The sequence below is a fragment of the Xenopus tropicalis genome, chromosome 2, assembly GCF_000004195.4.
Source record: "Xenopus tropicalis strain Nigerian chromosome 2, UCB_Xtro_10.0, whole genome shotgun sequence".
Lineage (NCBI taxonomy): Eukaryota > Metazoa > Chordata > Amphibia > Anura > Pipidae > Xenopus > Xenopus tropicalis.
The window spans coordinates 41,960,288-41,974,660 of record NC_030678.2 but is presented as its reverse complement, the minus strand read 5'-3'; the positions used below and the strand labels follow the sequence as shown (position 1 = coordinate 41,974,660).

The following is a 14,373-nucleotide window of genomic DNA, read 5'->3' as shown; positions in this document are numbered from 1 at the left end:
AGTCGGCCGACTCCTGCTGAAAAAGGCAGAATCCCAAACCAAACACAGGTATGGGATCCCTTATCCGGAAATCCGTTATACAGGAAGTTCCGAATTATGGAAAGGCCATCTCCCATAGACTCCATTATAAGCAGATAATTCTGATTTTTTGCCTTATTGTAGGCAAAACAACCCTATTGGGTTTACTCAATATTTATATGATTTTTAGCAGACTTAGTTATGGAGTTCCAAATTATTAAGGGAATCCAAAAGACCCCTTATCCAGAAAACCCCAGGTCCCAAGCATTCTGGATAACAGGTCCCATACCTGTACTGGATTTGGTGCATCCCTAATTCAATTCATGATAAATCAATATCAATAAAAAACAGAAGTTCATTAAAATAAACAAGATATCAGTTCATCAGAGAAGGAGACAAATATAAGTATTGCTTATTGGATATATGGTGGGAAAACAACATTCTCCCTCACAGTCCCATCCAGAAGAGAATACAGTATCAGTGTGAATGTGTACTTATTCCTTATATGTACTAACATTATGCACAAATACTTCATAGTCAGTTTGAGGGAAGTAAAGATGTTATCTTAAAGGGAAACTCCACCCAAACACAACTTGAGCTTTTTTGAAATTAAACATAATTTCAAGCAACTTTGCAAAATACATCAATAAAAAAATATGCAACTTTTTCATCACTTTTTATCTAATATGGTTTGGAAAAGTTACCTAAACCCGATCCCCAGTTTCTGGCTGACTACTTTAAGAATCAAATAAAATGTAACAGTAGTTGACCTCAGCCTTCAGCCTGCATCCTCCCAATCCCACAATTCCCTGCACATGCGATGTCAATAAGGAAAGTAACATCACAACTGTCTGTAAGCTGTTACAATTTGTAACATCAATTGTTTTAGTCCCTCCTCCCCTGCCAGGATTGAAAATGATGGTCAGTGGTCAGTTATCCCACCGCTACTATAGACACAATCTACTACTATACCTGCTATCCCACAGCCACAGTCCCTTCCCAGAGGCTAATATTCCCACTGCTACTATAGGCACCATCTCTCCCTACTATACACGCTATCCCACAGCCACAGGCCCTTCCCAGAGGGTATTATCTCCACTGCTACTATAGGCACCATCTCTCCCTACTATACCTGTTATCCCACAGCCCCAGTCCCTTCCCAGAGGCTATTATCCCACTGTTACTATAGGAACCCTCTCTCCCTACTATACCTGCTATCCCACAGTCCCTTCCCAGAGGCTATTATCCCCACTGTTACTATAGGCACCATCTCTCCCTACTATACCTGCTATCCCACAGTCCCTTCCCAGAGGCTATTAACCCCACTGTTACTATAGGAACCCTCTCTCCCTACTATACCTGCTATCCCACAGCCACAGTCCCTTCCCAGAGGCTATTATCCCACTGCTACTATAGGCACCATCTCTCCCTACTATACCTGCTATCCCACAGCCACAGTCCCTTCCCAGAGACTATTATCCCCACTGCTACTATAGGCACCATCTCTCCCTACTATACCTGCTATCCCACAGCCCCAGTCCCTTCCCAGAGGCTATTATCCCACTGCTACTATAGGCACCCTCTCTCCCTACTATACCTGCTATCCCACAGCCCCAGTCCCTTCCCAGAGGCTATTATCCCACTGCTACTATAGGCACCATCTCCCCCTACTATACCTGCTATCCCACAGTCCCAGTCCATTTCAAGAGCCCATTATCCCACTGCTACTATAGACACCATCTCTCCCTACTATACCTGCTATCCCACAGTCCCAGTCCATTTCAAGAGGCCATTATCCCACTGCTACTATAGGCACCATCTCTCCCTACTATACCTGCTATCCCACAGCCACAGTCCCTTCCCAGAGGCTATTATCTCCACTGTTACTATAGGCAACATTTCTCCCTACTATACCTGTTATCCCACAGCCACAGTCCCTTCCCAGAGGCTATTATCCCCCCACTGTTACTATAGGCACCATCTCTCCCTACTATACCTGCTATCCCACAGCCACAGTCCCTTCCCAGAGGCTATTATCCCACTGTTACTATAGGCACCATCTCTCCTTACTATACCTGCTATCCCACAGCCACAGTCCCTTCCCAGAGGCCTATTATCCCCACTGTTACTATAGGCAACATTTCTCCCTACTATACCTGCTATCCCACAGCCAGCCCTTCCCAGAGGCTATTATCCCACTGTTACTATAGGCACCATCTCACCCTACTATACCTGCTATCCCACAGCCCCTTCCCAGAGGCTATTATCCCCCCACTGCTACTATAGGCACCATCTCCCCCTACTATACCTGCTATCCCACAGCCACAGTCCCTTCCCAGAGGATATCATCCCCACTGTTACTATAGGCACCATCTCTCCCTACTATACCTGCTATCCCACAGCCACAGTCCCTTCCCAACTGAATAACACACACTCAGCACCCACCCTTGCACATATATATTGGCATATAAGGGCATTTTTAGCACACCTAATGTACTTATGGGATCTATGATTTGCCTTTTATTGTAGCAGTGTATCATTGCTTTTTTAATTTACGCAACCTAAATTTACAGAAATGTACTTAGTTACAATTAAAAAAACGGATGCATTTTGGTGTGCTCAGTAATGCTCCCTCTAAGCTTAGGGCTCCTGTATGCGCCCAAATTTTGAGGCCAGCGCACACAACAAATTGTGGTACACATAAAGAACTTTGCATGAAAACACTTAATTTTACCCTAGCACACAGTTTTTAAAAATGCGCATACAAGTTTAAAATGTGCGCGCATAGGCGAGAAGGAATTACAGGGAACATTACTGCGCAGCATGCATTTATAGACAGAAACAATCCATATGTAAGAGCCGTAAGTCTGACTGTAATTTATTTACTCTTAAATGTGCTGAGCCATTCATGTATCCTTGCAGTTTATGCGTGTCTATGGTGTAATGTGGCCAATCAGTCAATAAAAATTCAAATGCTAAAAACAATGCCCTCAGTATAAAATGGTACACTGAACCCAACATAAATTGATTTTGTGACCTCCAGCATATAATGGTACAGATATCTCATCATCAAATGATACAGTAATCCCCAGAATAAAATGTTACAGTGACCCCAGCATAAAAAAGTGTAGTGTCTCCCCCAGCACTAAGGGGGAAATGTAACAAAATTCATAAACAGAAAAAATTGCGCACAAATAAGAATAAAAATTTGTACTTTGCAATGTTATTTTGCATTAGACTGTTATTGCATTGTGAATTTTATTTGTACATTGCTAATGTTTAATGTTTAAGAACTTGAAGGTGGAGTAATTGTTATCCTCAAAACAACAGTTTCATTCGGAAATTTTATTACATAAACTGCGCACTGGCGCAAGTTAAAAATTCAATCTCAATCCTACTGTCATATTAGGTGCAAAGGGTTTGCAAAAGGTATATGACATTAGCGCAAAGGCTAAATTGTTTGCAATGTGATTATTCGCATTGTGAACATTTTTCTTGTTAGCAACCAATTATATTTTACAGTGATCAAGCATAGAGCAGAATAATACTACGAACCATAACGTTAAGTGACACCAAGACCACGGTGATTTATGGTGCAGCGATCATCTTTAAAGCATAAAACCCAACACTACAAAGTTGGTAAAATGCTCACTTTAATGCCAGCCTAATACTGTGCACTGTTACTGCTCCCTATTGCAATCTGATTAGTTCATGGAGAACAGATCAAACTGTGTTGTGTTACAGTGTCATGTAGCTACTAAAAGGGTTCATATTGTGAGCTTTGTGTTTATTAAACTGCAAAGGGTACCACTCTACTGTATTAAGAAATCCTGTATATTATTCCCTAAAAATAGTACTTAACAAAAACCTTTATTCCTGATGCAGAGAAATGCCCTGTAACCATAGTGCCCATTAGTTTCTAGATTCTGCAGCATTGAGTTCTCCCTCCGTCTGTAGGTCACTGTGAATTTCAATGCTTTGGAGCAGGATTTGCATCTTGCAGAATGAGGGATGATCTGCATTAGGACTGAAAGCAAGACAGGCAGGAATGGAAGCAGCTGGCATTGACCTGGAGCCAAGCCACAGACTCAGCAATCCATACAGCAAGCATGCCTCCCTGCCCCCAGCTAATCAGCACCACTAGAGACTGACACATATGCAGAGGACAGAGTTCTACATGAATAAAGAGAGTGATGGCAGGGAATGCCGGCTCTACCGTAGACCTACAAAGTATTGTATCTGCAAATATCTGCTGCATATGCAAGGGATGAGAAGCAGAGATGAGGAGGTAGAGTAAGGAGCAAGAGTAGAACTAGTGACGTACATTGGTAGAGGGACACAGGAGCTGCCAGAAGCAGAGAGAGGTGCAGGAAAAGACACAGAGAGGGGTGAGCCCTCACACTGCAGCAAATGGTAAGGACGACTTCTTCTGTCACTACTTATTTGTTTCCTACACTAGTGGGGGATCTATATTAGCCTTACTGAGAGAAGAGACTGTTCCTTAAAGATACAACATTGCTAATCCTGCTTCTTCTGTCCTTGTAGAGTGCAGAGAAGGAATTGGGATTAACAGTGTTAAACCTTCTAATGGGGCAGAGGGTTACTAGCGTAGCCAACTGATTCAGTTCTTTATTCGGGGCACAGGGAAGAATGGTACAAGTAATACCTGGCTTTAGTGAGACTACAAGGACCTCTAGAGATTGTGTCATTTTTATTATACCAACAAAGATAATTATAGATTCAGATTTAGGGGAAACAGGAAGCATTAAGTATGCCGTATACCATAGCAGACTGTCGATAAACTGCTACATTTCTAATTGCCCCTTAATTGTGTTTGGCAGACAGGGTATGTATCTTAAAAGGAGAAATTCAAGTCATTGCTGCCCGGCAGGATGGGTTGTAGGTAAAAAGAAAGGTCTGTGCATGACAGGAATTATTCAGCATTCAACATACAAATGATGTTTATCCATCTTGGAAAAGCATTTTATGTTGCAACATGTAGATTGTAATCTCTCAGTGACCACAAGCAATTCCTACTTACTGTTTGTAATTTTGAGGACGGGAGTAAAAATTAAAAATAATGGCAAAAAAAATTGCAACATTCCACAAAATAGGGAAAAACTGTGATCACCAGTCTATGGGCAAGTGCTACAGCACCATGCAGTCTGCTCAGTAGAGCGGGAGAATTTTGAACCCCTACCAGCCTGCCCAGTTTATGGGTTGATGCTGATCAGTGAGTGCTTCAAGCAAATATAAATATAACAGGTGTCTATAATGTTACAGAAACCTGTTTGCTAACTCAAAACTCCAACCAAGAGGTGCTGGGCAATATAACTTCACAGGGAGTCCTGTTTGCTCCTGTGTAGGATTTAAACCTTCCATAATGTCTCAACATAATCCAATATCATTTGTAAAGTTAATTAAATCAATTGTGAGAAGTTGACAATTCCCCCTTTGCTTTGACCGATCCATGCAAAATTCTCTTTAAAGCAAACACTTGTAATATAGATACAGTGAGGGCAGCAAACAATTTGTGAGCTTGCATCTGCCAGATTATGGGATTTTTGGGAACACAAATGTCAGTTGATCACTACAAATTCACCTGGGAATATAGGCCCCAGCATTGTGACACTTGTGACAAACAATATGGTAGCTGCCACTATGCAGATTTTCAGAGAAGGAGTGTTGTTTTTTTAAAGGGGTGGTTTACCTTTACATTAACTTTTAGAATGCTATAAAATGGCCAATTCTTAGCAACTTTTTAATTGGTCTTTATTCCCCAATGGGGGTCACTGACCCTGGCAGTAAAAATCTATTGCTTTGTGAGGCTACAGTTTTATTGTAATTGTCACTTTTTATTCCTTATCTTTGTATTCAGGCCCTTTCCTATTTGAATACCAGCCTCTCATTCACACCACTGCCTGATTGCTAGGTTTGTTTGTACCCTAGCAACCAGGTAGCTGCTGAAATTTCAAACTAGAGAGTTGCTGAACAAAAACCTAAATAGTTCAAAAAGTACACATAAATAATGAAGATCAATTGCAGATTGGCTTAGAATAGCAATGTTTATATCATACTAAAAGTTAGTTTAAAGGTAAACTACCCCTTTAAGTACAAGGATACATTTTGACAACAAAACTTTACTTTACTACTTTGCTTGTCTGCCTTAGTGATTATCAATAGTTGTTACATTTAATCACAGTATCCCACCAGGGCCTACCACGTGAAATATTATACTGGCATAAAAATATTACTGCATTGCATTACAGTGCATAAAAGTGGATACAGTTATAAATAAATGACAAAAAGCCATTCCCTAAACCAGTGGAAAAAGGGCCCAGACCTGTAAAAAGTAGTTTCTGGTTAATGCTCTGCTGCTGTGTTGGTCACCTTGTTCAAAAAGGGATTCCATTCTCAGCCTGAAAGCTATAGGCCTGTTAGCTAGACATCAGTATTAAATCGCAATAATATTGAGTGTGTGCCGGGATGATTTTAGGCATAACAGAATTTGCCAGACAAAAATGATTGCCTTTTATGATGAGATGACAGGAACCTAGACTGTGAGATGGCAGTGGATGTGATCTACTTTTATTTGCTAAATTATTTGATACAGTACCACATGGAATGTTCCTGATTATTATTTTTGTAGATAACAAACTGGGTAACTCTAGTCAGTGTCAGTCAGTGGGTATGAAAGCAAATAAAGTGCTGTGTTGCATAAAAAGGACATTGCAGGGCCCACTGGGGCTGCTGCCCCAGGGGCCCCAAACCTCCCAAGGTGTCCTTCCGCGCCCCCCTAACCCACCGCAGGGGCCCTCACCATCTGCCCAACATCCTCCCCTGAGCGTGCGTAAGTGAAGCAACACGTCAGGGGAGGGACACCGGCTGCCGGGGGACAGGGATTGGGTCTGGGCCGGGGCTCGCCGGCTTTCATCAGTTCCTCGGTGGCCCAGTCTGACCCTGGCCACAATTCTAAAGAAGAATATTGATGAGTTAGAAAGAGTGCAGAGGAATGAACTATACAGGCCCAGGGGTCACACATTTGAATTAGCCCAAACATTCTTACATAATGATCTGCTCATTTTGTGGCCTCACTAAACAAGGATGTCTGAGTATAGGCAGCTTTAAACAGATTTTAATGTATGAACGTTGAAATGTAATCCAAAAATAATCATTGCCACATCGTACCTAAAGGAAAAAGTTATAACTGCACTCTGATAAAAACATATTCATAAACTGCAGTGTAACATTATGGCAATCCACGGCTCTTTCATGTTCAGTGACTTCCATTATCTATAGATTATACAATAGGAGGTACATTATTCCCCATAAATATGTAATATATGTCTATGGTGACAGCTGCTAAGCAAGTTACATTAGTGTTCAAACAAGTTTAAAAAAGTTCTCGGTTTCAACTTTTTATTAGCTTCTGTTTAAAGGGGATCTAAAGCCATCCACAAAATCATGTACAATTGCCTAGAGCTCTCTTCTGAGCACTTTTGTTATTTCCATTCAATGATATTTACATACAATGATTTTTAGCAGCAGCTATGTACTGCCATGGTGGCCAGCAGGGGTGACTTGTGATGCCCCCTTCCTAGTCAGCTCCTATAGACACTAACTTTGCCCTGGTGCAGTAAAACATAGCAACCAATCACTGTAAGCATTTTATAGTCACCTGTTCACTGTTGGTTGCTATAGGTCACTGCTCTTGGGCAAACATAAAAGGGTGGTTCACCTTCAGATTAAATTTTAATATGTTATTGAATAGCCTATTCTTAGCTACTTTTTTATTGGTATTCATTTTTTATAGTTTTTGAATTTCCTTCCTCTTTTGACTTTCGAACGGGGGGTCACTGACCTCAGAAGCCAAAAATCTATTGTGAGGATACAATGTAATTGTTATTCTTACTTTGTATTGCTTATCTTCGACCCTCCTACATTCATATTCCAGTTTCAAACCACTGCCTCGTTGCTAGGTTATAGCAACAATATAGCTGCTAAAATTCCATCCTGTAAAACACCCAGGCCTGGATTGTGGGCAGACCACAAAGGCCCAGGCCTAGGACTGCAAAGTTTGGGGGAGGCATGCCACACTGAGGACTTAAATCTCCCGCCCGTCCAGTCCCCAGTGCAGCCAATTGGTAAGGGGGTGTGTCTAGCACCAGGGGTGGGGACTGCGAGTGCCTAGAGGGGAAGGGGGGGTGGGGGTGTAAGCACACAGGGTGGGCGGAGGGGTTGTGGAGCCATGGGGCCCACATATTTAAAATCCAACCCTGAGAACTGCTGAACGAAAAGCTAAATAATAAAAATTGTAAATAATAAAAATGAAGACAATTGCATATTTTCTCAGAATACCACTCTGCATCATACTAAAAGTTATTTAAAAGGTGAACAACCTCTTTAATGTCTTTTATCATATATAGGGATTAGACTTTAAAGTTGGCAGCTGACTAGAAGGGAAGACAGAGAAGCATCCAGTGACACTGCTAGCTGCCATGATTGAAAATCATATTAGCAATGCAAAACTGCATCATGAAAAGTAAAGATAATTAACAACATTTCAAATAGTACTCTGAGTAATTTGACATTAATCCTTATTCGGTACTTGTATAAGGCCTATGACAGATGGAATGAAGAACAGTGGTGAAAATAATACTTGTCATCATTCCATTACTGCAAAATAGAAAGCAATGCTCCTGATGCGCAAGGAGTGGTGAAAGAAAGGACCCCAGTGCCAATATGCTCAGGGAGCACCTGTCAGTGCTCTGTGTATAGGGTTGCCACCTGTTCGGTTTTGACCTGGACAGCCAGGTTTTCGGTAAAACTGTACGGATCAAAACTACCTGCCCGGTTTTCTCAATTTGGAAAACCAGGCAGGATTCTCTAAATTGATGTGGCGACTGGCAATCGCTGCATCATGGCCCGCCGCTGAGACGCCATGGCCCGCCTCCCTGCCCAGTGTTCCCGGGCATGAGAGGTGGCAACCCTATCCGTGCATGTCATTCAGAAGTATCTAAACAAAGAGAAAGTCTTTTTATTTACCGCTCTCCAACTGGGGGCAGTGGTGGGTGGACAGTACACCCCGGGTGCCAAAGCCTTGTAGTCTTAAGATATTGTGCCCCAGATATGGAAAAACCACTTATCAGGAAATCCCTAGGCCCCAAACATTCTGGATAAAAGATTCCCATACCTGCAATACATTTGTGCTGTGACAGCTGTGTGACATCTATGCTGTTGCTCACAATGCAGATGATGCAGTATGACCGGGATTTGAAAAGAGGAAGATTGCAAAACATTAGGCATTGTCTTTAATATTCAGAAGGTATTCAGAATCAACCAAACAGATTTATTAAGAAAGTTTCAAAATACAATATAGTTAATAAATAGTCCAGCACAGTACATATAAAAATACTGTATTTATTAGGCACTACTGCAATAGACCTAATGTATATTAGCCTGCATTGCAGTGATATGAGACTATTGTTAACATAGTGGCTGTATGAGATTAAAGAGAATATGTTGGTTGTTATATTTGAACTGGTGAGTTATATTTCTACACAAGAACTGGTATCACTGCAGCAATACAAATACTGCAGCATAAGCCACTGGCATGTTTTGTGGGTGGAAGGAAGCATAGCAATAGCTGAATTTAAGGCTGGGTCATACATTTTACTTGTTAAAGAGATAATAGCATGATATATTCCAAATAAGCCTATTATTACTATAAGTTTAAATATCCAGTTGTCATTTTAATTACATATTAACATTTCTTTTTTGCTTGGACATTTCAACTTTAACTGCTGGTCACCTCTCTGTGTGGACCCCTTAAGGTGGCCATACACGAGGCGATTTCGCTCGTTGTGCGATGAACGATTATATCGACAAACGATCGTATGGCGATCGAGTTCCCATACGATATGCCATCCACGGGCAACGATAATTCGGGAAAGATTTTGTCGCATCATTATCGTAAAATACCTACGATCGTACATCTACGTACGATCGATGTCGTTGCTGGCAATCGTGACATGCGCAGAGAACAATCGTTGAAAGACAAATGTCTGACACTCACACCAACTGGCAGATTTTATCGTTAAACGACCAAAATTTTTAAACCTGGCCGATCGATTTTGGGGACGATAATGTCGGCTCGTTTAGTGGGCCGACGATCGTTCGTACACCACCAACTATACGATAACTTAACGATAGCATCGGATCGTTCGGGAATCGGTCGTTTGTAAGTAAAAAATCGGTCCGTGTATGGCCACCTTTAGTGTCAACCCCAGGATATATATCTACCCCAAAGTGGTAGGAGATTGCACTCCAACCCAGAAGTATTGATTTATAGATAATTACAGAGCTTTTGTTACCCTTTATTGTCCTGCAGGCATATCCAAACAGGGTCACTGCCCATGTACAATAACAGTATCTATGTCCCTTTTCGGAACCATGAACAGAGCTCCCACCTATTTGTATAAATAATGTATTTGACCCTGTACAAATTATAATAAAAATTCAGGTTAGTTGCAATAACCATAGTGAAACCAGTAGCAGATAGTAGGCAACAAAGTTAATACATAGGTGAAAAAAATCCAGGTGACGCTGTAATGTGTCACATGATCAGATACTTGCTTAAAGTGGAGCATTCGTGGCAATTAAATCCTAGTACTATGCAAAGAGGATTATAGGATTTCCCTAATACCAGTGTCAATGTTGCTGACTGGCTTTTCAGATTCATGGAAAGTAAAGACAGTGTTTGTCACGGCCTGCTAATTGTGGTGTAGAAAAGTAGCAAGCCCTCTTGCTCCTCAATCTTCTCCTATTCAAAAACAATGGCCCAAGAACAAAGAGGGTGATCTCTAAAGGCATAAGGGAATTATAGATCAGCAAAATATATCTTGGAATATGTTTTTAAAGGTTCAGATTTCATGTAAAGCTTGTAGGGGGGTGGACCGTGAGGGTGCCCCAAATTATTGATAGTTCCCCAGTATAGGGTTAAATACATGCAAATAATAATTATTATAGGAAATATGTTATTTTGCAGTTAGGCCACTAGGGGCCACTGGTGCGCCAGTTATAGGAGAAGGGTGTAATGCTGACACCAGTCACTAGAGGGAATAGAGAGTATTAAATGGGGTGACACGCCCAAGTCAGGGTTCTTTCCAACAAAGAGTTACACAGGAAGGATCTCCCTTGTAGGGAGTACTAGATACTCCAGGTAGTCAGGCAACCTAGTATGGTTAGCATGTACCCCAACAAGGAGGTAGGGCTTAAGAGCAGTGGCTAAGCCATAGTCAAGATGATATTGAATCATCGCCAGTGAGTCCAACCCGAAGGCATGGGCTCCGATGCTCATGTGTCCAAGGCATCCGCCAACGAACAGCATGGGCGGGTAGGACCACCTTCGCCGAAGCTAGGGCAAGCCCCACCAGGTCGTTGGACTCCCCTTCACCTTGCAGCTAGGGGGAGTCCGTGTTAGTCTTGGCCTGGGGTCAAGCCCGAAGGACTATGACACCCATCCAGGGTGCACAAATCAAACAGAAAAAAGGTGCTGAAGTGTGTGGGTGCAGTGCCATTGATTGCCTTGGTTAGGCTCCAGCTAGCGGACGGAAAGAATAATACTTCCCGCCCACCTAATGGCTCGGGCAAACGAAGTGAGGCATGATTAGGCAGAAGGTGCATGTGCAAAGCCCCCGACTAAAAATAAGTCAGACATTCTCTGTTATGGGAACACAGCTCCTCTGCTTTCATCACGCTTCCGCTTGGCAAACTAATAGCCAGAAAACCTAGTCAGGAACTGAGAGATAGTGCAGGGACTAGAGGGAAGAGCCTTTGGCAGGAAAACAGTCCGGACTGCTAGGACCAGAATGTGGTGCGAAAATTCCCTGAGGGTGAAGCTGGTCTGTGACAAGTTGGAGTGTGGTGGAACTACTGGATTGTATGTTTGCCTGAGATGTATCCAGAAATAACTGATTTGTGACTTGGATGTGCATGTTCTACCTTTGCTGTAATGAATTGTTGAGTGAGTTATCCTGCATCTGTGTGGATCGTATGTGTACTGGTCCTACACAATGATTACTTACTCTGCGTATGTACGCAACAATGTCATAAATGACAGTAAGTTTGCCCAGGAGCAGTAACCCATAGCAACCAATTAGCAGGAAACATTTACTGGTCACCTGTCTAAAAGCAAGCATTGGTTGCTATTGGTTACTGGAAAACTTTTGCCTTTTATTACATATGGGGTTAGATTTTTATACTTGTTCCTGGCCACACTGGAATCAGTTTCATAAACACTGGTTTTCAAATTGCAGGTGTTTCTACTCTACATATTTCCAGTTTCCAACTGAAACCTGTACAGTATCTGGTTGTCAAGGTCACTCACACCGACAGTTTATTTGCTGATCTTTCTTTTCAGATTCTTCCTAGCTGCCATAAAGTTGCTGGGGTAATTAAATCCTAGCAACCATATAGCAGTTGACATTCTAAGCCCAAGTTGCTGAAATGGACATTTCAAAATATTTTAAAAAAATGTTATTGCTGCCTGTTTAGAATATTGCTCTGCATGAATCTTTCCCTTTAATCTGCTTTGTTATAATAAAGCACTAAAACTGATTCAGAATATACCATCTACATTACTCTAAAGGGCCTATTTATTAAAGTTCAGCTTGTGTTTTTCTCTGCCAGTTTTAGAAAAACTGTTGCATGATCTCGAATTTGAGTTTTCTGAGCTCAAACTTTTGACATTTATCAAGCAAACGTATTTTAAAAAATGTAAGGAAAAGAAAAAAAAAACAACCTGGCAAGCTTTTATGGTTACAAGGCAGAGGGTAGTCACAGCTTAGCATTGCCCCACAAAACAGAAAGGAGTTTGTCTGTTCAGAGTGGCACATTCCACCTCACTGTCACTCACTGATCTATCCGCACTGACAAATGTGTCAATTCATTTACACTTCTCTGACAGAACAAGCAGGAAATCTGCCCCAAAACATCAAATGGTAGTTGCACATAAATATTCCTCCCAAAAGTAAGTTCACCAAACCACAAAAAAAACCCACGTTACTCTATTTGCATTTAAAAGGGGCTCCCTCTGTTTAATGCAGTAAGTAGTTCAGTCGTGGGTGTGGGAGTTGCTGGCATGTCAGATAATGCATGAATGGATTTGGGGCATGTGTTGTAGGGCAGGGAAGGGAAAGTGAGGCATGATGCCTGTATTGCTCCAGGCTGTGAGATGAAGCCATATATATATGTGCACTGATGATCCCCTGGGACACTGCATCTGACAATGGAGAGGAGCAGCAGTGAGGAGACCTATAGTGAGGCAGAGGATGAGAGTCAGGTGAGGGTCTTATCCTTTTCAACCCTTGTTGCTGAGCACTGAGTAATTCTATATTATTGCATGGAGTCTCTTTGTATAAGAGTAATAAAATCCTAACTAAAGGCACTTCATGGAATAATTTATGAATCTGAGAGACTTTTCCTAAAAATGTGACCTCAGCTTGGTGCATCTTTTCCATTGTATCTATGTGTTCGACTTCTGTGTCTATAGGCTATAAGTTAAACATTCCTTATTTAAGAATTGTTCTTTAGCAAGGGGCTTTATGCAATATTCTGCAAACTCTGTCTCTGCTGTATCGTCCATCCCTTGGTCACTATGGGTTGGAGATGAATCAAGAGAGTCAATCATTTCTGCTTTTCTGCAAGGATATTGGCACCTTCAATACCCTTTGTGGAGTCATATAGATACATTGATAAATTATTTCTCCAATTTACCATCATGATATTGTAATTTTAAATACATTTTTATGCTGCCTTTGCTGACAAGTCAGAGAAGCAAGAAATAATATTGTTCTGTTATGGCAGGGAGGATGTAGCAGATCTCTTTATTAACCTGTTACGTTATAAAAACACTAATTAACCAAAAGCTATAATAATAATGGACTTGTAAATTAACTTTCTCTTGCCTTTTTTGGGATACATGCATCCCCCAGGCTCCCAAACCAATTCCATACTGGGTTTACCATGCTAAACCCTTTCCCCTAGACTTGAACACTAAAAGGCATCCCCTCTATTATTATTAATAATAATACATATTAATAAAGCACCAACATATTTCGAAGAGTTGTACATTAAATGGGTCTACACACTGAACATAGAAATTACATATAGAAAAAAATGTGAACTAATACAAAAGGAAAGTGGGCCCTCCCCAAAAGAGCTTATAGTCTAAAAGGAGAAGTATGAGATGTAAGAAGTGGGAATGGGGAAGACTAGGAGTCAGCAAGGTGAGACATGTGGCACTGAGCATTGCATTTAGCAGTATCTAATGTACACTGAAGCTACGTTAGGCTA

At 41.4% G+C, this 14,373-nt stretch overlaps 1 protein-coding gene across 2 annotated transcripts in view; it reads left to right on the top strand.

Moving 5' to 3' along the window:
- The first annotated feature begins 4,074 nt into the window (after nt 1-4,074).
- The window catches only part of septin4 (septin 4), a 44,323-nt gene continuing 34,024 nt past the window's right edge, over nt 4,075-14,373 (top strand). The window contains exon 1 of one of the 2 annotated variants that reach the window (XM_004911767.4): nt 4,075-4,431. In XM_004911767.4, coding sequence (XP_004911824.1) covers nt 4,429-4,431 — 3 coding nt within the window. In that variant the 5' untranslated portion in view covers nt 4,075-4,428. Of the gene's footprint in view, nt 4,432-13,291; nt 13,361-14,373 lie in introns of those variants that run through there. The other variant, XM_002933607.4, reaches the window with a different exon arrangement.